Source organism: Phyllostomus discolor, chromosome X, assembly GCF_004126475.2.
Source record: "Phyllostomus discolor isolate MPI-MPIP mPhyDis1 chromosome X, mPhyDis1.pri.v3, whole genome shotgun sequence".
NCBI classification, from domain to species: domain Eukaryota; kingdom Metazoa; phylum Chordata; class Mammalia; order Chiroptera; family Phyllostomidae; genus Phyllostomus; species Phyllostomus discolor.
In genome coordinates this window covers 40,396,478-40,423,681 of record NC_050198.1, presented here as the reverse complement: position 1 = coordinate 40,423,681, position 27,204 = coordinate 40,396,478, and the positions used below count along the sequence as shown (strand labels likewise).

At 37.7% G+C, this 27,204-nt stretch overlaps 1 protein-coding gene across 1 annotated transcript in view; it reads right to left on the bottom strand.

Moving 5' to 3' along the window:
- GABRA3 (gamma-aminobutyric acid type A receptor subunit alpha3) overlaps window positions 1-27,204 on the bottom strand; it is a 351,529-nt gene that overhangs the window by 25,441 nt on the left and 298,884 nt on the right. Inside the window, exon 9 of the mRNA XM_036017204.1 lies at window positions 7,128-7,339. Within this exon, the coding sequence (XP_035873097.1) occupies window positions 7,128-7,339 (212 nt within the window). The remainder of the gene's footprint in view (window positions 1-7,127; window positions 7,340-27,204) is intronic.

The window sequence follows — 27,204 nt, the reverse complement described above, 5'->3', positions numbered from 1 at the left end:
GCCAGGCAGTGATGGACAAATACCATATGATCTTACCTTTAACTGGAACATAATCAACAAAAGAAAAAAAACCCAGCAAAATATACCCAGAGACATTGAAACTAAGAACAATGTAACAATGAGAGGGGAAGGGGAGAAAGACAGTGGGGAGAAGGGTTTTTAGGAACTAGTATAAAGGACAAGTGGACAAAACCAAGGGGAAGTGTGGAAGCTAGGGAAGGAGGTGGGTTTGGCTGGGGTGGTCAGGGAGTGGTGAGGAGAAAATGCAGACAACTGTAATTGAACAGCAATAATGGAATTTAAAAAGTATCATTAGGATACTTTTGGAAGAAGTAAAGGCATCATTATTTGCAGATGACATGATATTGTATATAAAGCATCCTAAAGACTACACTAAACACTACAAGAACTGATCAATGAAATCAATAAGGCAGGACACAAAATAAATGTTTAGAAATTGTTTCCATTTTTATACAACAAAAATGAACTAGCAGAGATGGAGAGCCTGAAAACAGCCTATTTATAATTGCATCAAAAAATAAAATACCTAGCAATTGATTTAACCAAGGAGGTAAAAGATCTGTACTAGGAAAATTATAAAACATTGAAGAAAGAAATCTAAGAAATACAATTAAATGGAAGCACATACTGTGCTCATAGATAGAAAGAACTAACATCATTAAAGTATCCACACTACCCAGAGAAATCTACAGATTCAGTGCAATTCTTATCAAAATACCAGTTGCATATTTCATGGAACAAGAACGAATAACCCCCAAATTTGTATGGAAACACAAAAGATGCTCAATAGCCATGGCAATGTTGACAATGAAGAACAAAATTGGATGCATCATGCTACCTGGTATCAAACCATACTACAAAGCTATAGTAATCAAAGCAGTATGGTACTGCCATAAAAACGGACACATAGTCCAATGCAACAGAATAGAGGGCCAAGAAATAAATTGACACCTTTATCATCAATTAATATTTAACAAAAGGGGCAAGAACATACAATGTGGTAAAGACAGTCTATTTAATAAATGATGCTGGGAAACTGACACAGAGAGATGCAAAAAAAAAAAAAAAAAGAAACTAAACCATCTACTTACACCCTACACAAGAATAAACTCAAATTGACTTGAAGACTTAAATGTAAGACTCAAGACCATAAAGCTCCTAGAAAATAAATATAGATAGTAAAATGTCTGACATTTCTCTTAGCAATATTGTTTTTCTGATATATCTTGTCAGGCAAAGAAAACAATAAAAATAAGCAAGTGGGACTACAGTTAACTAAAAATGTGTTGACACATAAAAGGAAACCATCAACAAAATCAAAAGACAACCCAATGAGTGGGAGAACATATTTGCCAATGAGATATCTGATACAGGATTAATATCTAAAATTTATAAAGAACTCATATAACATGATAACCAAAACACAAACAAATCCAATTAAAAATGGGCTGAGGAGCTGAAGAGACACTCATACAAATAGACAAAGAACATACAGATGGACAACAGATATATAAAATGTTCAACATCCCTAATTTTCTGAGAAATACAAATTAAAACCACAATGAGATATTGCTTCATACCTTGCAGAATGGCTATTATCAATAAATCATAAACAAGTGCTGGCAAGGATGTGGAGAAAAGGGAACCCCAGTCACTGTTGATGGGAATGCAGATTATGCTGACACTATGGAAAACAGTACAGAGGTTCCTCAAAAATTTCAAAATGGAACTGCTTCATGACCCAGAAATTCCAATTTGGGGTATATGTCCAAAGAAACCTGAAACACTAATCCAAAAGAATATGTACACCTCTGTGTTCATTGCAGTCTTATTTAAAGTAGCCAAGATATGGAAGCAACCCCAGTGTCCATTAGTAGATGAGTGGATATAAAAGCAGTGGTATATTTATACAATAGAATGTTACTTGTCCATAAAAAGAATAAAATCTTACCATTTGCATTAGCCTGGATGGACCTAAAGGGTATTATGCTAAGTGAAATGAATCAGTCAGTGAAAGACAAATACTACCTGATTTCACTTATTCTTGGAATCTAAAGAACAAAATAAATGAAAAAACAAACCAAAAACAGATTCACATATGAAGAACAGAGAAGAGACTGAGGGTTCCCAGATAACAAGAGTGTTGGAAGACTGGGTGAAAAAGGTAAAGGTGAGATAATATGGTATTTGTCTTTCACTGTCTAGCTTATGTCAGTTAGGACAATGCTCTCCAGTTCCATCAATGCTGTTGTGAAGAATAGGAGATACTTCTTTCTTTCTGCTGTGTAGTATTCCATTGTGTAACTCTACCATAGCTTTTTTATCCACTGATTTACTGGTGGGCACTTAGGTTGCTTCCAGCACTTGGTTATTCGTGGCACCCAATCAACAAAACAAGCAAGCAAAATATAACCAGACACATTGAAATAAAGAACAAACTGACAGTAACCAGAGGGTAGGGGGAAGAGGGATAATGTGGGAAAATAGGGGAAACACCATCAAGGAACATGTATAAACAACACATGGAGAAAGCCAAAGGGGATAGATTAGAGGGTAGGAAGTGGGGATGGGTGGGGCAGGGGATCATGGTAGGGTGAAAATGGAGAAAACTGTAGTTGAACAATAATAATTAAACAAACAAACAAACAAACAAAAGGTTAAGGGATTGAGAAGCACAGATTGGTAGTTTTGGAATAGTCACAGGGATGCATAGGGAGTATAGTCAATAACATTGTAATAACTATATATATTGTGCCAGATGGGTCCTGGAAATGTCAAAGGAATGATTTTATGTGTGTGCGTGTGTGTTGGATGTTGTCATTTTTAAATTGTTGTTCAAGTACAGCTGTCTCCATTTTCCTGCGAACACTTTCACCCACCCCCATCTACCACCCTCAATCCTATGCCCCTTGGCTTTCTCCATGTGTCCTTTATATATGTTCCTTGATGACCCTTCCCCTTGTTATCCCCATTTTCCCCCACTACCTTCCCCTCTGGTTGCTGTCAGTTTGTTCTTTATTTCAATGTCTCTGGTTATATTTTGCTCGCTTGTTTATTTTGTTGATTAGGTTCCACAAGAGAATGCTTTTTAAAGTATACAATTGTCTAATTGCTGTGCTGTATACCTGAAACTAATAAAAAATAATTTTCAATGTAAAAAATAAAAATAATAAATAAGCAAAAAGAAAAGCAACACTACCATAGAAATGAATATGAATAGACAGTAAAAATTGGTCAGCGATGTGGAATGAAATGGAAAATAACAGAGCTAAATGTTATTAGAGAAGTGGTAGATATGAAAGAAAAATTTCTATGATATATATAATTTATGCTTATAGAAAGAGAACAGAACAAAGATATGTTTTAGGTAAATTTTGCTAAAACAAAGACAGCTATAAATCTTTTGGCTTAAAGGTTAACATGCTGTACTAGGAAAAAATCATGCACATGAAACAAAATATATGCTTGTCAAGTAACTGAAATATATAAATAAAACAAACATGTATATTGGCTTCTAGGCCATAAAATAAAGTTCCCTCTTATGTGCGAGATTCTCAGGATAACTTGACATTTCTTCATAGCCACATTTATTGCTAGAACTGAGTATAAAAATCAATAGCTACATGGACATCAGAGAAAGACACTATGACCCCTAAATTATAAAACAGCCCAATTATAATCCAGGTGTACACATAATTGACAGACAATTTTATACATGCAAGATAGTAGGAAATATGGTTCCCATGAGCTAAGTTAACTAAGCAATGAATGGAAAAATTAATAAAAGGACTATTTTGACAAGAGAATTCATTTTAATGTATGACGAATCAACTATCAGAATTATAGCTGTATAATAGCATGCAAATTATATGAAACTTGACAATTCTGAAATGGTAGTAAAGCAAATGAAATTTGGGACATGACAGGGCCTGGTAGAAAGACAAGGTAAAAGATAAGATGAGTAGACTTCTGGCCAAGATGGAGGCATAAGTAGATATACTTTGCCTCCTCACACAACCAAAAGAAGGACAGCAACAAATTTAAAAACAAAAAACAACCACAACTGCCAGAAAATTGAACTGTATGGAAGTCCGACAACCAAGGAGTTAAGTAGAAACATTCATCCAGACTGGTAGGAAGGGCAGAGACGGGCAGCAGGGTGAAGAGGACTTGCGGTAAGGTGGCAGCTGGAGAATGGGGGTGGGCAAGCGGGCAGAATGAGCAGTACCACATTTGCATGCAGATAAACCAAGAAGAACAACTGAACAGCAAGACAGACCATGCAACCCAGGGTTCCAGTGTGGGGAAATAAAGCCTCAAACCTCTGACTGAAAAAATCTGTGGGCATTGCAGTGGCAGGAGAAACTCCCAGCCTCACAGGAAAGTTTGCTGGAGAGACACATAGGGTCCTAAAATGTACACAAACCCACCCACCAACCTGGGAATCAGCACCAGGAGGGCCCAATTTGCCTGTGGGTAGCCGAGGAAGTGACTGAAAGCTGGCAGAGAGCTGAGCAAGCGGCACTGTTCATCTGGGACCCCTCCCCCACCTACAGTACCACAACACAGCAATGTGGGTTGCCTCACCCTGACAAATACCTGGGACTCTACCCCTTACTATGTAACATATACACCAAGACAAAGAAATATGGCCCAAATGAAGGAACAGATCAAAGCTCCAGAAAAAATACAACTAAGTGATGAAAAGCCAACCTATCAGAGGCAGAGTTCAAAACACTGGTAATCAGAGTGCTCACTGAAATGGTTGAGTATGTTCACAAAATAGAGGAAGAAGTGAAGGCTAAGTGAAATAAAGGAAAATATACAGAGAACCAACAGTGAAGGGAAGGAAACCAGGACTCAGATCAACAGTTTAGACCAGAAAGAAGAAATAAGCATTCAACCAGAACAGAATGAAGAGAGAATTAAAAAAAAATGAAGCTTAGGAACCTCTGGGACAACTTTAAATGTTCCAACACCCAAATCATACAGGTGTCAGAAGGAGAAGATGAAGAGCAAGAAATTAAAAATGTATTTGAAAACATAATGATGGAGAACTTCCCTAATCTGACAAAGGAAATAGACTTCCAGGAAGTCCAGGAAGCTCAGAGAGTCCCAAAGAAGTTGAACCCAAGGAAGTGAACACTAAGGCACATCATGATTACATTACCCAAGATTAAGGACAAGGAGAGAATCTTAAAAGCAGCAAGAGCAAAAGAGACAGTTACCTACAAAAGAGTACACATAAGACTATCAGCTGATTTCTCAAAAGAAACCTTGCAGGCAAGAAGGTGCTGTAAAGAAGTATTCCAAGTCATGAAAGGCGAGGACCTACATCCAAGATTGCTCTATCCAACAAAGCTATCATTTACAATGGAAGGGCAGATAAAGTGCTTCCCAGATAAGGGCAAGTTAAAGGAGTTCATCATCACCAAGCCCTTATTATATGAAATGTTAAAGGGACTTATCTAAGAAAAAGAAGATAAAAAATATGAACAGTAAAATGACAACAAACTCACAACTATCAACAAGCAAACCTTAAAAAACAAAAACAAAAACAAACTAAGCAAACAACTAGAACAGGAACAGAATCACAGAAATGGAGATCATATGGAGGATTATCAGCAGGGATGGGGAGGTGTGAGAATAGGGGAAAATGTACAGGGAATAAGAAGCATAAATGGTAGGCACAAAATAGGCAGGAGAAGATTAAGAATAGTATGGGGAATGGAGAATCCAAAGAACTTATATGTATGACCCATGGACATGAACTAAGGTGTAGGAAAGCTGGTGGGAGGGGGGCACAGAGTGGAGGGGAATAAAGGGGAGAAAAAATGGGACAACTATAATGGCATAGTCAATAAAATATTTTTAAAAAGATAGGACAAGCATACTAATTTCCTCATGTCTTTGTAGTAAGTGAGAGATCAATAGACCCTGTTCATAGTGGGTAAATATTTTAAGGACACAAAGGTAACAACTAGTTTAAGCATAATAATAAAACCAACCAAAAATACTGTTAGAGTAGATGGAAGAAGTAGAAACATGCTTATTTCTTCATAATTTATAGGAAGAAGTTAATAAACTTTACCCAAATAAACAATTAAAATCTATTTTAAAGTTTTGCCAACTCACCAGTATGTATTCTATGGAATATATATCTTTTCCTCCTGCTTAAAAAAATCTTCATTATCTTTTCTCTTCTCCATGATTCTTCATGAAATGGTTTTGTGACCACATCTGCCAGGTTTTGTTTAGTGACTTTGAATAATCTTCATCTAGATCTAGAGTTCTAAACTCTTTTAAACCAACCAAGGACAAAAATCTTTATTTCACTATATTCATGTTTTATTCCTACCAATTCCAGTTGGTTTATTGTTTTTTTCTCCCTTCCCATGCATCCAGAGGCCAATGAATAGTTGTTCAGTTTTTACTATGAGTAAGATGCTGTGCAAGTATGCTAGCTAATTAGAAAGATGATGCAGACAAGCCTCTGCTTTCTGATCAATCCAGGGAGGAAGCAAATAACTTTAATATCAAGAGCAACCTCCCAATCCATCACTCAAGAAAAGCTAAAGCTATCATCTGGATGATTCTGGATAGGCTCTATGAAGAAAATAGCTTTTCCCCTGGGTCTTAAAGAATGAGTAGATCTTCACCAGGCGGAAAAAAAGGACATTCCAGATAGAGAGTAGTAAATAAGCAAAGACACAGAAGAAATGATGATCACTTTGGTCTGACTGTAATGGAAACATACTGGAAGGTGAGGGGAGAGGAGGCCCTAGAGATTTTTCTCTTGGTTGAAAACAGAGTTCACTCTTCTGGATGACTTTGTAAATACAAAGGGTTCCCTTTGATTCTAGCAGTTTCACACTTAGGTTTGATCCTCACCACAAGACATCAACCCTCTATGATAACCTACCCTCTTAGCCCCCAGCAAGCATTCTACATTGCCAAGAAGCATTCCAGTTGAGAACTGGATTGATGACCCCAGTGAATAGCACACAGCCCTGGCCAGTTCCCAAAGGCTGCAAACTGTCCACTTCTGGTTCCAATACAGTTCTCTCAGGGAGTGCTTCCCAGCCCCCACCCTTGCTGTATCTTACTTTCATCTCCAGGGATTCTGGCACCTTCTTGCCTTCCCAAGCCCAACTCCGCTTGGTGAAGTAGTTGACAGTGGCAAATTCAATCAGCGCAGAAAATACAAAGGCATAACAGACGGCTATGAACCAATCCATGGCCGTCGCATATGCCACTTTAGGTAAGGAGTTTCTGGCACTGATACTCAAGGTGGTCATGGTGAGAACAGTGGTGACACCTGGGGAGAGAAGATAAGGACCAGTTGCCATTCAAAAACATTTGGAGCATATCTGATAAGATCACCAACTTTCTACTTAAAATAAGGAGATATACCCCACTCAAACAGCCCCTTTAAAGTTAAAAAAAAAGAAAAAAAAACAGAATGTCAAGGTGGGATGGTCCTTCCTACTAAACACTCCATGCCAATTCTCACAGTAGTAGAGATTTCCAGTACAACATTTCTAAAAGTTGTCCTCTAGCTTCTGCTTAAACATTTCCATTAAAGAATAGGTAAAATATTTTATTGTAAGAGAGCATTCTAATTAGAAAAAAGCCCTATTTTTTCTTTTTTCTTTTGAAATTTTTATTGTTGTTCAAGTACAGTTGTCTCCATTTTACTACCACTACTTTCCTGTGCCTCTCCCCCACACCTCCCACCCTCAATCTTACCCCTCTTAGGCTTTGTGTATGGGTCCTTTATACATGTTGCTTAATGACCCTTCCCTTTCTTTCCCCCATTATCCCTCTCCCTATTCCTGTCTAGTACTGTTAGTTTGTTACTTATTTCCATGTCTCTGGTTATCTTTTGCTTCCTTGCTTGTTTTTTTTTTATTAGGTTCTACTTATAGGTGAGATCATATAGTATTTGTCTTTCACCACCTGGCTTATTTCACTTAGCATAATACATTGGGGTGCATAGGTTCTTTTGAATTGGTGTTTCAGGATTCTTAGGATATAATCCCAGCAGTGGAATTGCAAGGTCAAAAAGCACTTCCATTTTCAGTTTTTTTGAGGAACTTCCATACTGTTTCCCACAGTGGCTGTACCAGTCTGCATTTCCACCAACAGTTCACTAAGGTTCCCATTTCTCCTCACCAGCACTTGTTGATTTGTTTATGATGGCCATTCTGACTTGTGTGAAGTGGTATATCATTGTGGTTTTAAATTGCATATCTCTGATGGCTAGTGATGCTGAGCATCCTTTCATATGTCTCTGGGAGCTCTGTATGTCCTCCTTGGAGAAGTGTCTGTTCAGGTCCTTTGCCCATTGGATTGTCTGTCTTCCTGGAGTGGGGTCATGTGAGTTCTTTATATATTTTGTAGATCAAACCTTTGTGTGAGGTATCATTGGCAAACATTCCCATATGACTGGTTCTCTTTGCATTTTGTTGATGTTTTCTTTGGCCATACAGTAACTTTTTATTTTGATGAAGTCCCATTTGTTTACTCTTTCCTATGTTCCTTGGTATAGGGGACATATCAGTGTAAATATTGCTGCATGGAATATCTGAGATTTTCCTGCCTATGTTCTCCTCTAGGACTCTTATCATGTTGTCACTTATATTTCAAGTCTTTTATCCATCTCGAGTTTTTTTTTTTTTTTTTGTATGGTGTAAGTTGGTGGTCAAGTTTCTTTTTTCTTTTGCATGTAGTTGTCCAGATTTCCCAACACCATTTGTTGAAGAGGTTGTTTTTACTCCATTTATGCCCCTGTCCCCTTTGTTGAATATTAACTGACCATGAAGACATGGGTTTATTTTTAGACTCTCTATTCTGTGCTATTTATTTATGTTTCTGTTCTTATGCCAGTATCAGAATGTTTTTATTACAGTGGCCTTGTAATATAATTTGATATCAGGTATTGTGATCCGTCCTACTTTGTTCTTCTTTCCCAGATTGCTGCAGGTATTTGGGGTCATTTATGGTTCCATGCAATTTTTTGAACTGTTCTATATCTGTGAAATATGTCATTGCTATTTTAATAGCAATTGCATTGAATCTATCAATTGCTTTGGGTAATATGGACATTTTGATTATGTTAATTCTTCTAATCCATGAACGTGGTATATGCTTCTATTTATTTGTGTCTTCCTTAATTTCTTTCTTCAGTGTTGTGTAGTTTTCCGAATACAGGTCTTTTACCTCCTTGGTTAGGTTTATTTGTAGGTACTTTATTATTTTTTTGTTGTTGTTGCTATAGTAGATAGGATTTTTTTCCTGATTTCTGTTTCTGATATTTCATTTTTGGTGTACAGAAATGCCTTCATTTTCTGAATATTGACTTTGTATACTGCTACAAAAACCCCTATCTTATAAGTTGAAACCTGCCTTCTTCTAACCCCTAGTCCACTCACCAACCTTAGAGTTCTCTCTCTCGCAGCACAGGAAAGAATAACCTGTTCCCTCCTCTTCAAGACAGGCCTTCAAAGACTTGGAAATGGTGGCAATGGTTCCTCATGAATCTGTTTTTCTCCAGAATGAAGATGGCCAATTCCCTCTCTTATTTCTCTGCCTCTCTCATTTTGGTAGGTCTTTTCTGAACAGTCCATAACTGAGTCCAAGGCTGAGGACGTGGTCTGAGGTCAGTAGAATATTTGCTTCCATTACTATGGACACTATTCTCCTTACAATGCAACAAACTATTGTAGGAAATGCTTTTTTAGCTGCATCACAGTCTAGATCCTATTGAGCTTCATGGACAACTAACGCTATTCCAATATTTATTTCCTGTGTGTTTTTGCCAAACCACAGCTTACTATAGATCAATTGATTATTTTTCTTGGTGGTATTATTACCCTAAATTTAAGACTTTCTTTTACTCACTTTTAAATTCTACTTATTTTTTTTTCTGTTCTGTTCAAATTGTAGATATAAATTTGAGCTCTATAGTGGTGTGGTTAACAATATTAACAATATTGACTTTAGAGTCAAACTGAAATAGAAAATCTGTCAATCCCACTTACTAGTAATATGAGCTTGAACAAAGTGTTTTACCCCACTCAGCTTCAGTTTTATCATGTGTAAAAAGCAGACTCAGAGAATTTGGGGGAGATCCAGTGAGATGATATTTATGAAGCCCATAGCACAATATCTGTCTCATGGTAATTAATCAATAAACAGTAGCTTTTATAATTAACATCATTCCTAATTTTACTATGATTATAAACACATTTTTAACAAACGTAATAATTTTATAATTGTTAGCAATAGAATTCTGGTCTGTTATGCATAAATACCTATACTAGAAGTTAGGAGTCTTGAGTACTGCCAATTACTTTCTTTTTATGCTGGGCAATTTCCTTAATTTCCCTGTGCCTTCATTCTTCTTTTCTGTGAATATACCTTACAGTCTCTATCCCCCAGAATGGTGATAAGGCAGTTACTGTCAAAAGTCATCCAGACTTAGGGAAAGGGGGATACTCAGAACTGTTAAGTACTGGCATGCTCAAGAGGATGGAAATGTTAGCCTCATGAGCTAGGTCAAATAGGGCATGGAAGGAAATCCTAGTAGGGAGAGATGTTATATTAAAAAAACAAGCAGATAAAGCCTATTAACTATCAACTCTACCTAGAAAGCCAGCCATATGTACTGCAGCCTTTGGGGCCTTCTCTCCTATCTTGCCTCCTTGCATACCTTACTAATACATTTGCTATATAAATGAAAATCTAGACTGGAAAAGACACTACAGTTTCAAAACAGACACCATAAAGGAAGACCTTTGAACTAATTAGGCAAAGACTCATCAAGGCTGATTAGCAAAAATGCATATTAAGCCCTTTCGGGAATCAGCCACATAGCTAGTACACATTAACAAACTATATGAATTTATGGCCTTATAAGCTCTGAGAATAGATCCAAGATTCAGTAACCCAGTGATAACACTGAGAAAGGAGTAATTCACAGGAGAAACAAATTACTTCATTTATGGTTATCATCATTTCCAACTGTCCATCCTTGGCACATTCACAACTCTGTGCCAGTGCATGGATGGAGAGAACTACACTGAAACACAAGTGTTTCTGTGTCATATCTCAGTAGGGATTTTTAGAGATCTAGCCTCTAAGACTTAATTAGAACTGTCATCTTGTGAAGAGCTCTTAGCTCCTCAAAGCTGGTAGTATCCTCAATAAAGCATTTGGTGTACTTCATGGATGGACAAAAAGGTTTGACATTTTAAAAGACATCTGGGCCTGCCACCCAGTGCTTCTCTTTCAAGACTCTTCTAGAAAGTCTTCGTGTGACTGCCCTGCCTCACTTCCGTTGATCACTTCTAAAAGTGTAGTAGTTCTTTGATAACAAGTCTGTTACACTGAAATGAGAGTTGCTTAAAAGCAGGGACCATGGACAATATCTCTATTTCCTCAACCCTGAACACAATAGAATAGGCCACTAATGCATGTGTAATGAGTTCAATTGCTCTGCCCAGGCTACAGCCTGTGGACTGCACCACGTTTGCTCTCATCAGAGTGAATAATGTACTTTTTTAATATTTTGGTTTTTAAGATTTTATTTATTTATTTTTAGAAAAGGTAAGGGAGGGAGAAAGAGGGAGAGAAACATCAATGTGTGGTTGCCTCTTGCAAACCCCCTACTGGGGATGTGGTCCTCAACCCAAGCCTGTGCCCTGACTGGGAATCAAACCAATGACCCTTTGGTTCACAGGTCAAGGCTCAATCCACTGAGCCACATCAGCCAGGGCAATAATTTACTTTTTAAAGTAACTACAGTGTTATTATCAATAATATAGTTCTTATTCTCTTCTTTTCCCCAACATTAACTGTCTATTCTGTGTCTTACAGATTTAGGTCATAGTGATATAAAAATTAAAATATTTCAGACTACAGAATTCAAAATAAGCACTCACTTCTCCCCAGAAGATAAATAAAAATTAATCTATTAGCTCAGATACCACCACAAGGGCAAAACTTTTTGTTAATTTGTTGTCAGTCAGATTTAATCCTGTTTTATAAAGTACATTACTAAATATGATCAAGTGCCCCATTCCTTCTTTACAACCCTCTTCTCCCAAACTCTTCTAACTCCCCACCTGTGCTACTCTATGACAAATTCACCTGTCTTCTCAACCTCTTCTCTGAATGCACATTCCTCTTTTGATCTTAACTGAAACATGATTGTCCTTTTAAATACACCATTTTGGTTCCAAAAGCTGAATGATCATTCAGAATCAAATGTTCAAGTGGTAGGGATTCATATTTTCCTTGATCTCTATTATTTTTTTACTCCATTACATTATCATAGTCATGTGATAAACTGTGCTCCTGTGATATTTCTACTATCTGGTGGTACCCCTCTCCACTCTTTTTACCTTTTATTGAATTTATTGGGGTGACACCTGTTAACAAAACTATACAGATTTCAGGTGAACAATTCTACAACACATCATCTGTACACTGTACTGTGTATTCACCACCCCAATTCAAGTCTCCTTCCATCACCATTTATCCTTTCTCATAAGTATCGTCTATAGAATACTTCCATTACATCACAGGTTCCCTTTTTCCATACTTTTTATTGTTGTTCAAGTACAGTTGTCTCCATTTTCCCTCCACCACTCTACCCACCCCAACCATCCCTACCTCCCACCCTTGATCCAACCCCCCTTTGGTTTTGTCCATGTGCCCTTTATAGATGTTTCTGAAACACCTTTCCCCTTTCCCCACCCCGTTATCCTCTCCCATCTCCCCTCTAGTTACTGTCAGTTTGTTCTTAATTTCACTGTCTGTGGTTACACTTTGCTTGCTTGCTTGTTTGTAGGAGCTCCTACCCTTTGTGAAAACATGGATGAAACTGGAGAATATTATGGTTAGTGAAATAAGCCAGACAGTGAAAAACAGATATCATATGATCTCACCTAAAAGTAGAACCTAATTAAAGGTTCTTTTGAGACCATTTTAGCCCCTCCTTGTTCCCAGGTAACCATCTCATCCTTTTTTTAAAGATTTTGTTTATTTATTTTTAGAGAGAGGAGAAGGGAGGGAGAAAGTGAGGGAGAGAAACATCAATGTGTGGTTGCCTCTCACATGCCCTCTATTGGAGACCTGTCCCACAACCCAGGCATGTGCCCTGACTGGGCATCGAACCAGTGACTGTTTGCTTCACAGGCCAGCACTCAATCCACTGAGCCACACCAGTCAGGGCACCTCATTCTTTTTTAATGCCCTTTTCTGCTTTCTTTCACTATGAATTGGATTTTACCCCTAGAGTTTCATATAAATATCATACAATATGTACTCATTGTGTCTGGCTTCCTCTACTCAGCTTAATATTTAGGTTGTTTCATGTTATTATATGTATCTTTAGCTCATTCCTGTTAATTTCAGAAGAGTATTCCATTGTATGTTTATCCATTCACCTATTAATGGACATCTGGACTATTTTGACTATTTTGAATAACATTTCTGGAAATATTTACACATTATAGAACTCCTTGTGTTAGCATATCCTTCTGGTTCTCTTGGTAAATACCTAGGGATAGCAATGCATAATTACATAGTAAGAATAGTATGTTTAACTTTATATGAGGCTGTCAAATTATTTCTTAACATTCCCATCAGATATATGAGAGTTTTGGTTGCATCTTTGACTTATGAAAGTTAAATAATAGTTTATAATTTTACACATTTTCCTGACAATGAAAGTCATTAGAACATTTTATCTCCATGTATCCCCATTTCAAATTACATACATTATATTATGGTCTAATCTTTTATTCCAAATATATTGTATACTCCCTAAGACACTGTTATTATTTAAAGCATTTAATAGTCATTTAGCATTACCCATATATTTATAATTTTCATTCTTTTCTTGAACTTTATTTATTATTTTAAATTATTTTATTGTTGTTCAATTACAGTTCTCTACATTTAGTCCCCACCACTCCTCTGACCCCAGGCAAACCCAATTCCCTCCCTTGCTTCTACCATCCCCCTTGGTTTTGTCCATGTGCCCTTAAGAGTAATTTCTGAAAATTCTTCTGCCCATTATCCCCTCACCCCTCCCCTCTGGCTATTGCTAGATTGTTCCTAATTTCAATGTCTCTGGGTATATTTTGTTTGCTCTTTCCTTTTGTTGATTATGTTCCACTTAAAGGTAAGATCATATGGTATTTGTCCATCACTGCCTGGCTTATTTCACTTAGCATAAAGCACTCCAGTTCCATCCATGCCTTTGGAAAGGGTAGGAGTTCTTTCTTTTTCTCTGGTGCATAATATCCCATTGTATAAATGCACCATAGTTTTTTGATTCACTAATTTATTGATGGGCACTTAGGTTGCTTCCAGCACTTGGCTACTGTAAATTGTACTGCAATGAACATTGGGGTGCATAGGTTCTTTTGCATTGGTGTTTCAGGGCTCTTAGAGTATAATCCCAGCACTGGAATTGCTGGCTCAAAAGGCAGTTCCATTTGTAGTTTTCTGAGGAAATTTCATACTGTTTTCCACAGTGGCCACAACAGTCTGCATTCACACCAACAGTGCACTTTTTCTCCGGGTTCCCTTTTCTAGGGTTCCCTTTTCTCCACATCCTCTCCAACATTTGTTTGTTGATTTGTTTATGATGGTCATTCTGACTGGTGTGAAGTCGTATCTCATTGTAGTTTTAATTTGCAACTCTGATGGCTAGCGATCCCAAGCATCTTTTCACAAGTATCTGGACCCTCTATATGTCCTCCTTGAAGAAGTGTCTGTTTAAGTCTTTTGCCCATTTTATAATTCTTTTTTTTTGTCTTCTTGGAGTGGAGTCATGTGAGTTCTTTATATATTTTGGAGAGGAAACCTTTATCTGATGTATCATTAGCAAGTACGTTTTCCCATACAGTTGGTTCTCTTTTCGTTTTAATGCTGTTTTCTTTAGCCATACAGAAGCTTTTCAATTTGATGAGGTCCCATTTGTTTATTCATTCCTTTATGTCCCTTGCTTTAGGGGACATATCAGTGAAGATGTTGGTGCATGGGATGTCTGAGATTTTCCCACCTATGTTCTCCTCTAGGACTTTAATGGTATCACTACTTATATTTAAATCTTTCATCCACCTTAAATTTATTTTTGTGTATGGTGTAAGCTGGTGGTTGAGTTTCATTTTTTTTTTTTTTTGCATGTAGCTGTCTAGTTCTCCCAACACCATTTGTTGAAGAGACTGTTTTTACTCCATTTTATGTTGCTGCACCCTTTGTCAAATATTAATTGGCTGTAGAGACTTGGGCTTATTTCTGGGCTCTCTGTTCTGTTCCATTGGTCCATGTGCCTGTTTTTATGCCAGTACCAGGCTGTTTTGATTACAATGGACTTGTAATACAGTTTGATATCAGGTATTGTGATCCCTCCTACTTTGACTTTCTTTCTCAAAATTGCAGCAGCTATTCGGAGTCATTTATGGTTCCATATATATTTGTGAAGTGTTTGTTCTATGTCTGTGAAATATGTCATTGGTACTTAAACAGGTATTGCATTGAATCTGTAAATTGCTTTGGGTAGTATGGCCGTTTTGATGATGTTAATTCTTCCGATCCATGAACACTGTATATGTTTCCATTTGTTTGTGTCTTCCTTGATTTCTTTCTTCAGTGTTGTGTAGTTTTATGTATACAGGTATTTTACTTCCTTGGTTAGATTTATTCCTAGATATTTTACTTTTCTTGTTGCTTAAACAAATGGGATTTTCTTCGTGATTTCCTCTTCTGCTGTTTCATTGTTGGTATGCAAAAATCCCTTTGATTTCGGGATATTGACTTTGTATCCCTCTGTTTTGCCAAATTTGTTTATTAGGTCAGGCAGTTTTTTGGCAGAGTCTATAGGATTTTCTATGTACACTATCACGTCATCTACAAACAATGGCAGTTTTCTTTCATCCTTTCCGATTTGGATGCCTTTTATTTCCTTTTCTTGTCTGATGGCTGTGGCTAAAACTTCCAATACTATATTAAATAAAAGTAGTGAAAGTAGACAACCTTGTCTTGTTCCTGATCTTAGTGGAAAAGATTTTAGTTCTTGCCCATGGAGTGTGATGTTGGCTGTAGGTTTCTCATATATGGCCTTTATTACATTGAGGAATTCTCCCTCTATTCCCACTTTGCTGAGTGTTTTTATCACAAACAGGTGTTGTACCTTATCAAATGCTTTTTCTGCATCTAATGATATGATCATGTGATTTTGTCTTTTCTTTTGTTTATGTGATGTATTGCATTTACTGATTAGCATATATTGAACTATCCTTGCATCCCTGGGATGAATCCCACTTGATCATGGTGTATGATCCTTTTAATGTATTGTTGGATGCCGTTTGACAATATTTTGTTGAGGATATTAGCGTCTATGTTCATCAGTGATATTGGCCTGACATTTTCTCTCTTTCTTGTGTCTTTATCTGGTTTTCGGATTAGAATGATTCTGGCTTCATAAAAAGAGTTTGGGAGTCTTCCATTATTCTGGATTTTTTGGAATAGTCTGTGGAGTATAGGGGTTAGATCTTTCTTAAGTGCTTTGTAGAATTCTCCTGTGAAACTATCAGAACCCAGACTTTTGTGTGTCAGGAGGTTTTTGATTACTGCTTCAATTTCGTCTGCTGTTATTGGTCTGTTCAGGCTTTCTGCTTCTTTTTGTTGAGTTTTGGAAGGTTATATTATCTAGAAATTTGTCCATATCACCCAGGTTTTCAAATTTGTTGGCATACAGTTCTTCATAGTAATTACTTACAATCCTTTGTAGTCCTGTGGTGTCAGTTGTAATCTCTCCTCTTTCATTTCTGATTGTGTTCATTTGGATCCTTTCTCTTTTTTTCTTGAAGAGCCTGCTTAAAGGCTTGTCCATTTTGTTTATCTTTTCAAAGAATCAGCTCCTGGATTCATTGATCCCTAGAATTTTGCTTTTCGTCTCTATGTCATTTAATTCTGCTCTGATCTTGGGTATTTCATTCCTTCTACTTGCTCTGGGCTGTCTTTGTTGTTGTTCCTCGAGTTCTTCTATATGTTAGGTTAGGTTGTTTGTTTGATATGTTTCTATCTTTTTTAGATAAGCCTGTATCGCTATGAACTTCCCTCTCAGGACTGTCTTGGCTGTGTCCCATAAACTTTGGGTTGTTTAGAGTTCAATTTCATTTGTTTCCAGAAACATTTTGATTTCTTCCTTTATTTCATTCTTGACCCATTCATTATTTAATAGAATGCTATTCAATCTTCATGATTTTGAGTGCTTCAGGTTTCTTCCCTTGGTGTTGGTTTCTAGTTTAAGTCCTTTGTGGTCAGAGAAAATGCTTGGTATGATTTCAATGTTCTTGAATTTTTGGAGGCTTGCCTTGTGTCCTATCATGTGGTCTCTCTTTGAAAATGTTCCATGTGCATTCAAAAAGAATGTGTATTTTGTTTCTTTGGGATGAAGGGCTCTATATATATCAGTTAAGTCCATTTCCTCTAGGGCATTGTTCAATGCCACAGTATCTTTGTTAATATTTTCTTTGGAAGATATGTCCATTTTTGACAGTGGGGTGTTAAAATTCCCTACTATAATTGTATTGCTGTCAATATCTTTATTGAAATCCTCTTAGATTTTCTTTATGTATTTGGTGCTCCTATGTTGGGTCCATATATATTTACAATGTTTAAGTCTTCTTGATAGATTCTTCCCTTGAGTATTATGAAGTGACCTTCTGGGTCTCTTTTTATGGCCCTTTTTTGGAAGTCTATTTTGTCTGATATAAGTATTGCTACCCCGGCTTTTTTTTTTTTTTTCCTGTTCATTTGCTTAGAAAATTTGTTTCAAGCCCTTCACTTTTATTCTGTGTATATCTTTTGTCCTGAGGTGGGTTTCTTGTAGGCAACATATGTGTGGGTCATGCTTTCTTATCCATTCAACTATTCTATGTCTTTTGATTGGAGCATTTAATCCATTTACGTTTAAGGTTATTACTGATAGGTACTTATTCATTGCCATTTTCCTACCTGTGTTTCTCTCCTTCTCTCTCTCTGTCTCTCTCTCTCTCACTCTCTCTCTCTTCCTTCTTTTCCCTAAGCAGGCCCTTTAGCATCTCTTGCAGAGCTGGTTTGGTGGAGGTGTATCCTTTTAGACTTCTTTTATCTGAGAAGCTTCTTATTTGGCCTTGTATCTTGATTGAGAGCCTTGCTGGGTAAAGTAGCCTTGGTTGCAGACCTCTGGTTCTCATTACTTGGAATATTTCTTGCCATTCTCTTCTGGCTTGGGGCCTTTCCATTGAGAAGTCAGCTGCCAACCTTATCGGGGCTCCCTTGTATGTTACTTCCTGTTTCTCCCTTGCTGCCTTTAAGATTCTCTATTTGTCTTGGAGTTTTGCCAGTTTAACTCTGATATGACTTGAAGTGGGCCTCTTTGGGTTCCTCTTGATTGAGACTCTCTGTGTTTCCTGGATTTGTGTGACTTTTTCTCTCATCAAATTAGGGAAGCTTTCCATCATTACTTTTTCAAATACGTTTTCTATCCCTTGCTCTTCTTCTCCTCTGGTATCCCTATTATACGGATATTATTACATTTCATGTTGTCTTGCATTTCTCTTAATCTCTCTTCATTCTTTTGAGCCTCTTTTCCTTTTCTTACTCCGTCTGGGTGTTTTTGCTACTTTGTCCTCTAGCTCACTGATCCAATCTTGTGCTTCATCAATCCTGCTTTTATTCCTTCTACAGTGTTCTTCAGTTCAGAAATTGTATTTTTCATTTCCTCTTGGCCCTTGTTGATCATTTATATTTCATTTTTCATCTTGATATAGTTTGGAGCCAGTTCATTGTAGTTTGCCAGTAGTTTTTGGTAATTCTCTGTGAGCTCATTGAGCTTCCTGATAACCATTGCTTTGAACTCAATATCTGATACTTGAGTTACTTCTATTTCATTTAGCATTCTTTCTGAGGCTTCCTCCTTTCCTTTCATTTGGGGATTGTTTCTTTGTCTTCCCATTGTTTGTGAGACTCTTGTAGTTAGCCTCATCTTCTTAAATTAGTCTGTTCTAGCTCCCTGGGTTTATGATGCGAACTTCTGTGGTAGAATACCAGTGAGTTCCAGTGGTGCAGTTTCCTTGATCTCCCAAGCTCACTGGTCTTAGGTTGTCATTTAAGTTGGCTCTGTGTTTGCCTTTGGGTTTTTATCGTTGTTAGGTCTTCCTTTGGTGGTTCCTTTTCACCAGCTGGTTAAATGAGTGTCAGTCTGTCCACCACCTCTTGTATTTTGTTGTGCTGGTGAGGGCAGGTTGTGTTGAAGCTGGTTCTTCCATGTGCGTAATGTTTTGAGGATTCTCTCTTACTCTTGTTCAGTTGTTTGTACTGGGTACAGTCTCTACTGTTTACTTGTATTTCCAGGTAGGTCCTGGATTGAGATTTGTGTGGTTACCACTCCCTCCTTCACCTTCTTCTGTCATTATCTGTTAATGTTTTTTTTTGTTGTTGTTGTTGGGCTTCCTCTTCCAGTGGTATCCTGGTGTTCACCACTTCCACCTACTGTTATTTTTTTGTGATCAGTTTGAGGGGGGAGGCAAAATGGTTTAAGACAGCAAGAGAGTTGTGTATGATGTTTACAGTAGCAGCCAGTAGAGAAGAGATAGAAGACCCTTTGGCTATCTGTAGTGTTAACTGTGATCTTCCACCCAACTAGCCACTTTTTAGAAAAGATGGAAAGAAGATTAAGACTCTTGTTGGGGAGGGAAGGATTGTGAGTTAGATTTAAAGAGCAGTGAGGTTGTGGGAGGTCAGATTCTGAGGTAAGGTGAGAGTAAAGGATAGTAAATAGGTGTAGTATGTGAGAGAACAGAGTTAACCACTACAGTAATCGAGTTCAGGAAACCGTGCATTGGGCTAAGATCTGGGAGGGGTGTTGAGAAGTATTTACAGTTGTATGGAACAGCTATTTTTCACAATAATATTACAGCAACAACCATATGACAGAATCCTTGTGATCTAGATAACAAGAACAGGGAGTATAGGACCTTGAGTAGTGTGCTAAGGGGACACAAGTAAAGTGGAGGACAGTAAATTAGCAATACACTATGAAAGAGATATCAGGGGAAACCTGTTAAATGATACAATATACTCAGCCTATCAAAGCAGACTATACAGAAAGAAGAGGAATACAAAAATACTATTAAAATAAAATATGTAGAAATAATGGAAATAATAATAATAATACAAATATGCAATAACTTGCAGGTTCTCTGTAATAGCAGAGTGAAATTTGTCTCACTGTCATAGCTTTTGTGATGCCCCTTCTCTGGGTCCAACTCTGTTTTTTCACAGTTCCAGGGTTTTGTTGGTTTGATCTCACTTGTAGGTATTATAAAAAAACAGATGAAGGAAGGAAAAAGATAAAATTGGAGGAAAGAAAGGAAGAAGGAATAAAACAACAAAGAAGAAAAGAGAGGAAAAAGGAAATGAAAGAAAAATAATGAAAATTAAAAATTATTAAAAAATAAAAATACAATAAAATTAAAAAGCTTCTTGGTTTCAAAGTGTCCAAACCGGTTTGTCTGGCCTTGCTGACTGCAGCAGGCTGAGGGGTTATTGGTATGGCTTTTCTTCCTTTGGGATCTGCACTCGGTTAGTCATGCACTGTCTGGGGAGCTATCCTGGCTCCTGGGCCCTGAGCTCTGGGTGTGGGAATTAGGTCTTTCCACAGGGTTACTGATCTGGACTGGGGTGCGGTGATGCACTCCCATGTGAGCACAAGCACACTTGCGCCCTCAGCCAGACTTCCTCACCCTTCCCAGTGCTGTGGGGGTGTGCAGGGTCCTCCACACAAGCACAACCTTCTGTGCAAACCCGGGATCACTGTCTGGCTGGGTGGCAGGGAGGCAGGAGATTGTTGTAGGAGAATTCCCCAAACAGCTTCTGTCTTTTCACTCCTTCCTCTTGAGAAATTCCTCCTATTGAAGCCTACCGCTCCATACCACAGCCTGGCTTCTCCTGCAGCCCAACTCTCCAGCCAGACCGGTGACCATGGGGGTCAGGGTCCGATGCATAACCCAACCCCACTGGTGTCCACAGACTCTGAGGGTGCTCACAGCCCTTGTGTGTTTGCTAGCAACTGGATTCCTCCCATTGCCACTCAGTCCCAGTATGGCTGGGGAGGGAGCAGTTGTCCCCGCTCTCTCCCAAGGACTCTGTGGCAAATCCAGCAACAGGCGCTGGGCCTGGGGCTGCAGCCCCCCAACCCACGATGGTACCTGGGGCCCTACCGTGTTGCAGCACTCCTCTCACCAACTCATTCTTCGGTTCCCCCACAATCCTTGGTCCCCTATTTTCACATATGCTGAGGTATGTTCATTGCTTGCTCCTCCACTCCGTAGATCGGCCAGGATTTTCTCCCATGCGCAGGAGGATGCCAAATCTGCTCCCTCCTACTCTATGCCATCTTCCTTCTTCTTCTTCTTCTTTTTTTTTTTTTTTTTTTTTTTTTAGGTAGGCCTGTATCCCTATGAAATTCCCTCTCAGAACTGCCTTTCCTGTGTCCCATAAGTTTTGGATTATTGTGAGTTTATTTTCCTTTGTTTTCAGAAACTTTGATTTCTTCCCCAATCTTATTCTTGCCCCAGTCATTGTTTAATAGCATGCTATTCAATATTCATTTCTTTCAGTGTTTGGGGTCCCCCCCCTTGGGGTTAATTTCTAGTTTCAGTCCCTTGTGGTCAGAGAAAATGCTTGGTGTAATTTCAATTTTCTTGAATTTGTTGAGACTTGTTTTGTGTCCTATCATGTGGTCTATCTTTGAAAATATTCCATGTGCATTTGAAAAGAATGTGCATTTTGTTTCTTTGGGAGGAAAGGCTCTCTCTATATATATTTATCAGTTAAGTCCATTTGATATAGGGCATTGTTTAATGCCACAATATTTTTGTTGATATTTTGTTTGAAGGATCTATCCATTTTTGACAGTGGGGTGTTAAAATCCCCTACTGTAATTGTGTTGCTGTCAATATCTTTCTTGAAGACCTCCAAGATTTTCTCTATGTATTTGGTGCTCCTATGTTGGATGCATATATATTTACTATGTCAATGTCTTCTTGATGGATCCTTCCCTCGAGTATTATGAAGTGACCTTCTGGGTCTCTTTTTATGGCTCTTGTTTTTTGAAGTCTATTTAGACTGATATGAGTGTTGCTACCCCAGCTTTTTTTTTCCTGTCAATTTGCTTTTAATATTTGTTTCCATCTCTTTACTTTGTCTGTGTGGGTCTTTTGTTCTGAGGAAGGTCTCTTCTAGGCAGCATATGTGTGGGTCATGATTCCCTACCCATTCAGCTATTCTATGTCTTTTGATTGGAGCATTTAATACATTTACATTTAAGGTTAAGGTGATAGGTACTTATTCATTGCCATGTTTTGTACCTGTATTCCTGTCTCTGTCTCACTGTTTTTCTTCCTGTTCTTAAAGCAGGCCCTTTAGCATCTCTTGCAGAGCTGGTTTAAGGAGGTATATTCTTTTGTCTGGGAAGCTCCTTATTTGTCATTCCATTTTAATTGAGAGCCTTGCCTGATAAAGTAGTATGTTTTGCAGGCTTCTGGTTCTCAGTACTTGGAATATATCTTGCCATTGCCTTCTGGCTTGGAGTGTTTTCATTGAGAAGTCAGCTGCTAGCCTTAATGGGGTTCCCTTGTATGTTACTTCCTGTTTTCCCCTTGCTGCCTTTAAGATTCTGGTTTTGTCTTGGAGTTTTGCCATTTGAGTGATGATATATCTTCAAGTGGGCCTCTTTGGGTTCCTCTTGATTGGGACTCTATGTTTTTCCAGGATTTGTGTGACCTTTACTCTCATCAAATTAGGGAAGTTTCCATCATTACTTTTTCAAACAAGTTTTCTATCCCTTTTTCTTCTTCTTCTCCTTCTGTTATCTCTGTTATATGGATCTTACTATGTTTCATGTTGTCCTGCATTTTCCTTAATTGCTCTTCATTCTTTCAGTGCCTCTTTTTCTTGCTTTTCCTGGGTGTTTTTTTCTACCTTGTCCTCTAGCTCACTGATCCTATCCTCTGCTTCATTAAGCTTGTTTTTTATTCCTTCTACTGTGTTCGTCAGTTCATAAACTGTATTTTTCATTTCCTCTTGGCCCTTGTTGATCGTTTATATTTCATTTTTCATCTTGATATAGTTTGGAGCCAGTTCATTGTAGTTTGCCAGTAGTTTTTGGTAATTCTCTGTGAGCTCATTGAGCTTCCTGATAACCATTGCTTTGAACTCAGTATCTGATAGCTGACTTGCCTCTATTTCATTTAGCATTCTTTCTGAGGTTTCCTCCTTTCCTTTCATTTGGGGATTGTTTCTTTGTCTTCTCATTGTTTGTGAGACTCTTCTTGTTAGCCTCTGTTTCTTAAATTGATCTGTTCTGAGTCCTTGGCTTTATGGTGTGAACTTCTATGGTAGAAGACCTGTGAGATTCAGTGGTGCAGTCTCCTTGATCTCCTGAGCTCGCTGGTCTTGGGCTGTCACTTATGTTGGCTCTCTGTATGTCTTTGGGTTTTGATTGTTGTTGGGTCTTTCTTTGGTGGGTCCTTCTGACCAGCTGGTTAACTGAGGGTAATTCTCTCCACCACATCTTGTATTCTATTTTGCAAATTTGAACAGGTTGTGTTGAAGCTGGTTCTTCTGTGTGTATGAGATTTTGAGGCTTCTGTCTTGCCCTTGTTCAGTTGTTTGTTCTGGATAATTTCTCCAACATTTAGTTGTATTTCCAGATCGGTCCTGGATTGAGGTTTGTGTGGTTTCCACTCCCTCCTTCACCTTCTTCCTTTGTTATCTGTTGATGGTTCCTTTGTTGGTGGGTTTCCTCTTCCAGCAGGTCCTGGTGTTCACACTTCCCACCTACTTATCTGATTTTGCAATGTTCTCTACAATTTTTTGATCTGCAATCTTTATATATGCTGGGATACCATCAGCTGTTTACTCTTTTCCTCAGAAGATTGGCTAGGTGTTTCTTCCGTGTACAGGGAGAATTGAACTCTCCTCCCACCTATCTTGCTGCCATCTTACCCTTCTCCTACATATTTAATCTGGCCATTGCAGAACAAGGAAAGGGTCCTTAGGAGAAAAAAATCCAGCCTACAACCTGATATCAAAATTTGAACTTCCAGAAAGGTAAGGTAATGAATAGAGAGAAACCACAGTGCAGTGGCTGACCATGGGGGCAGGGCTACTGTTTTCATTCTTTTTAAATGTATCTTAAACCTTCTTTCTGGGACAATTTTTTTTTTTTGTTTGAAGATGTCCCTTCAGTGAGGGTTTGATGATAATGAATTTTTAGTGTCTGTTTTTTTTTTGTCTGAAAATCTTTATTATTTCTGTTGAAGTCAGCTGATACTGTATTTGCTATATGTCTTTAAAGGTAATGTACTTTATTTTCCAGGCTAACTTGGAAATTTTTTCTCTTTGGTTTTTGTTTTTATAAATTTTACTATATTGTGGCTCTATTTGTATGTTTTTAAAATTTATCCTACTCAGTTTCATAGGGCTTCTTTTAATTGTGCCTTTATGTCCTTCATCAGGCTTGGAGAGCATTCAGTCATTATATCTTCAAAAATTCCCTCTTTACTGTTGTCTCATGTCTCTCCTTTTAGGATTCCAATGACTCTATGTTAGACCTTCTCAATAAATCACATATTGCTTATCTGTCTTATATATTTTATACATTTTTGACCTTCTAGGTTTCACTCTAGATATTTTCTTCAACAGTATCTAAACCACTGACTGAGTTTTGTCTATTTTCCAGTTTAGCATCTCCAATGTGCTTGGTCTCTCATGCATGCTCACTCCCGACACACCATTTATATGGTGGAATCCTCATGTTTCTTTCATCTTGTTAAACATATTCATTATAGCTATTTGAAAGTTTAAACATCTCAAATATCTGTAGTACCAGCACACATGTATTTTTAAATTAGATTTTCATTGAGTTGCTTGTCTTCTTAGAGTGGAGTCATGTAAATTCTTTATATATTTTGGAGATTAAACCCTTGTCTGAGGTATCAATTGCAAATATGTTTTCTGATACAGTTGGTTCTCTTTTTATTTTGATATTCTTTTCTTTAGCTGTGCAGAAGCTTTTTATTTTGATGAGGTACCATTTGTTTATTCTTTCCTTTATGTCCCTTGCCCTAGGGGACATGTCAGTAAAAAAGTTTCTGCATGAAATATCTGAGATTTTCCCACCTATGTTCTCCTCTAGGAATTTAATGGTGTCACGGTTTATATTTAAGTCTTTTATCCACCTTGAACTTATTTTTGCATAAGGTGTAAATTGGTGCTTGAGTTTCATTTTTTTGCATGTAGCTGTCCAGTTCTCCTAACACCATTTATTGAAGAGGCTATTTTTACTCTATTTTATGTTGCTTCCCCCTTCGTCAAATATTAACTGACCATAGAGACTTGGGTTTATTTCTGGGCTCTCTGTTCTGTTCCATTGGTCCATGTGCCTGTTTTTATGCCAGTACCAGGCTTTTTTGATTATAGTAGCCTTGTAATATACTTTAGTGTCAGGTATTGTGATCCCTCCTACTTTACTCTTCTTTCTCAAAACTGCAGCAGCTATTCAAGGTAATTTATGGTTCCATATAAATATTTGAAGTGTTTGTTCTATGTCTGTGAAGACAAGCCCCCCAATTAAAAAATGGGCAAAGGACTTGAACAGACACTTCTCCAAGGAGGACATACAGAGGATACAGAGACACAAGGAAAGATGCTCAATATTGCTAGCTATCAGAGAGATGCAAATTAAAACTACAATGAGATACCACTTCACACCAGTCAGAATGGCCATCAGAAACAAAGCAACAAACAAGTGTTGGAGAGGTTGTGGAGAAAAGGGGACCCTAGTGCAGTGTCGGTGGGATTGCAGACTGGTACAACCACTATGGAAAACAGTGTGGAATTGTTCTCAGAAAACTAAAAATGCATCTGCCATTTGACCCAGCAATTCCATTGCTGGGACTATATCCTAAGAACCCTGAAACACCAATACAAAAGAACCTTTGCACCCCAATGTTCATAGCAGCACAATTTACAATAGCTAAGTGCTGGAAGCAACCTAGATGCCCATCAGTAAATGAATGGACCAAAAACCTATGGTACATTTACACAGTGGAATTCTATGCAGCAGAAAGAAAGAAGGAGCTCCTACCCTTTGCAACAGCATGGATGGAGCTGGAAAGCATTATGCTAAGAGAAATAGGCCAGGCAGTGAAAGACAAATACCATATGATCTTACCTTTAACAGGAACCTAAAGAACAAAACAAAGAAACAAGAAAAATATAGTCAAAAACACTGAAATAGAGGACAGGCTGACAGTGACCAAAGGTGAGAGAAGAGGGAATTTCAGGGGTGAATGGGAAGGGTTTACAGGAACAAATGTAAAGGACACATGGACCAAAACTGGTGGGAGGGGGGTTGGTAAGGGGAGGGAAGTGGGGAGGTATGGGTGGGTGGGCTAGAATGGAAGTAAAAGGCAGAAAACTGTACTTTATAATGATTAAAATAAAATTTTAAAAATGTATAAAAATAATAAAATTAAAAAATTAAAAAGTCTTAAAAATTAGACTTTAATTTATATAGTATAAAAATTTTGTGCATTTCAGAGTATTTGGGGGAAATGTACACAAACTGTGTAATTACTACCCCAATAAGATATAAAATAGCATACCACACAACAAATTCCCTTATGCCCATTTTCAGTCAACCCACTATCCCAGGAAAAAAAAAAAAAAAAGCACTACCCCAGTTGGGTCTCTAACACTATACCTTAATTTTGCCTGTTTGGGAATTTCATATACATAAAACCATGTATTTTATAATACTATTTAGTGTCTGGCTTCTTAGTTTGACATAGTTTTCAGATTCATCTATCATGTTATGTGAATCAATGGTCATTGATACACTGGATGAATATCCCACAATATATTCACCCATTCAATGGTAGATATTCATTTGGATGTTTTCTGGTTTCAAACTGTTATAAATAATGCTGTTATGAACATCCTTGTATAACCATTTTGTGGATATATATTTTCATTTCATTTGGGTATATATGTAGGAGTGAAATACCTACATTTTAGCATAAGTGTACTATTTACTTTATAAGAAGCAGC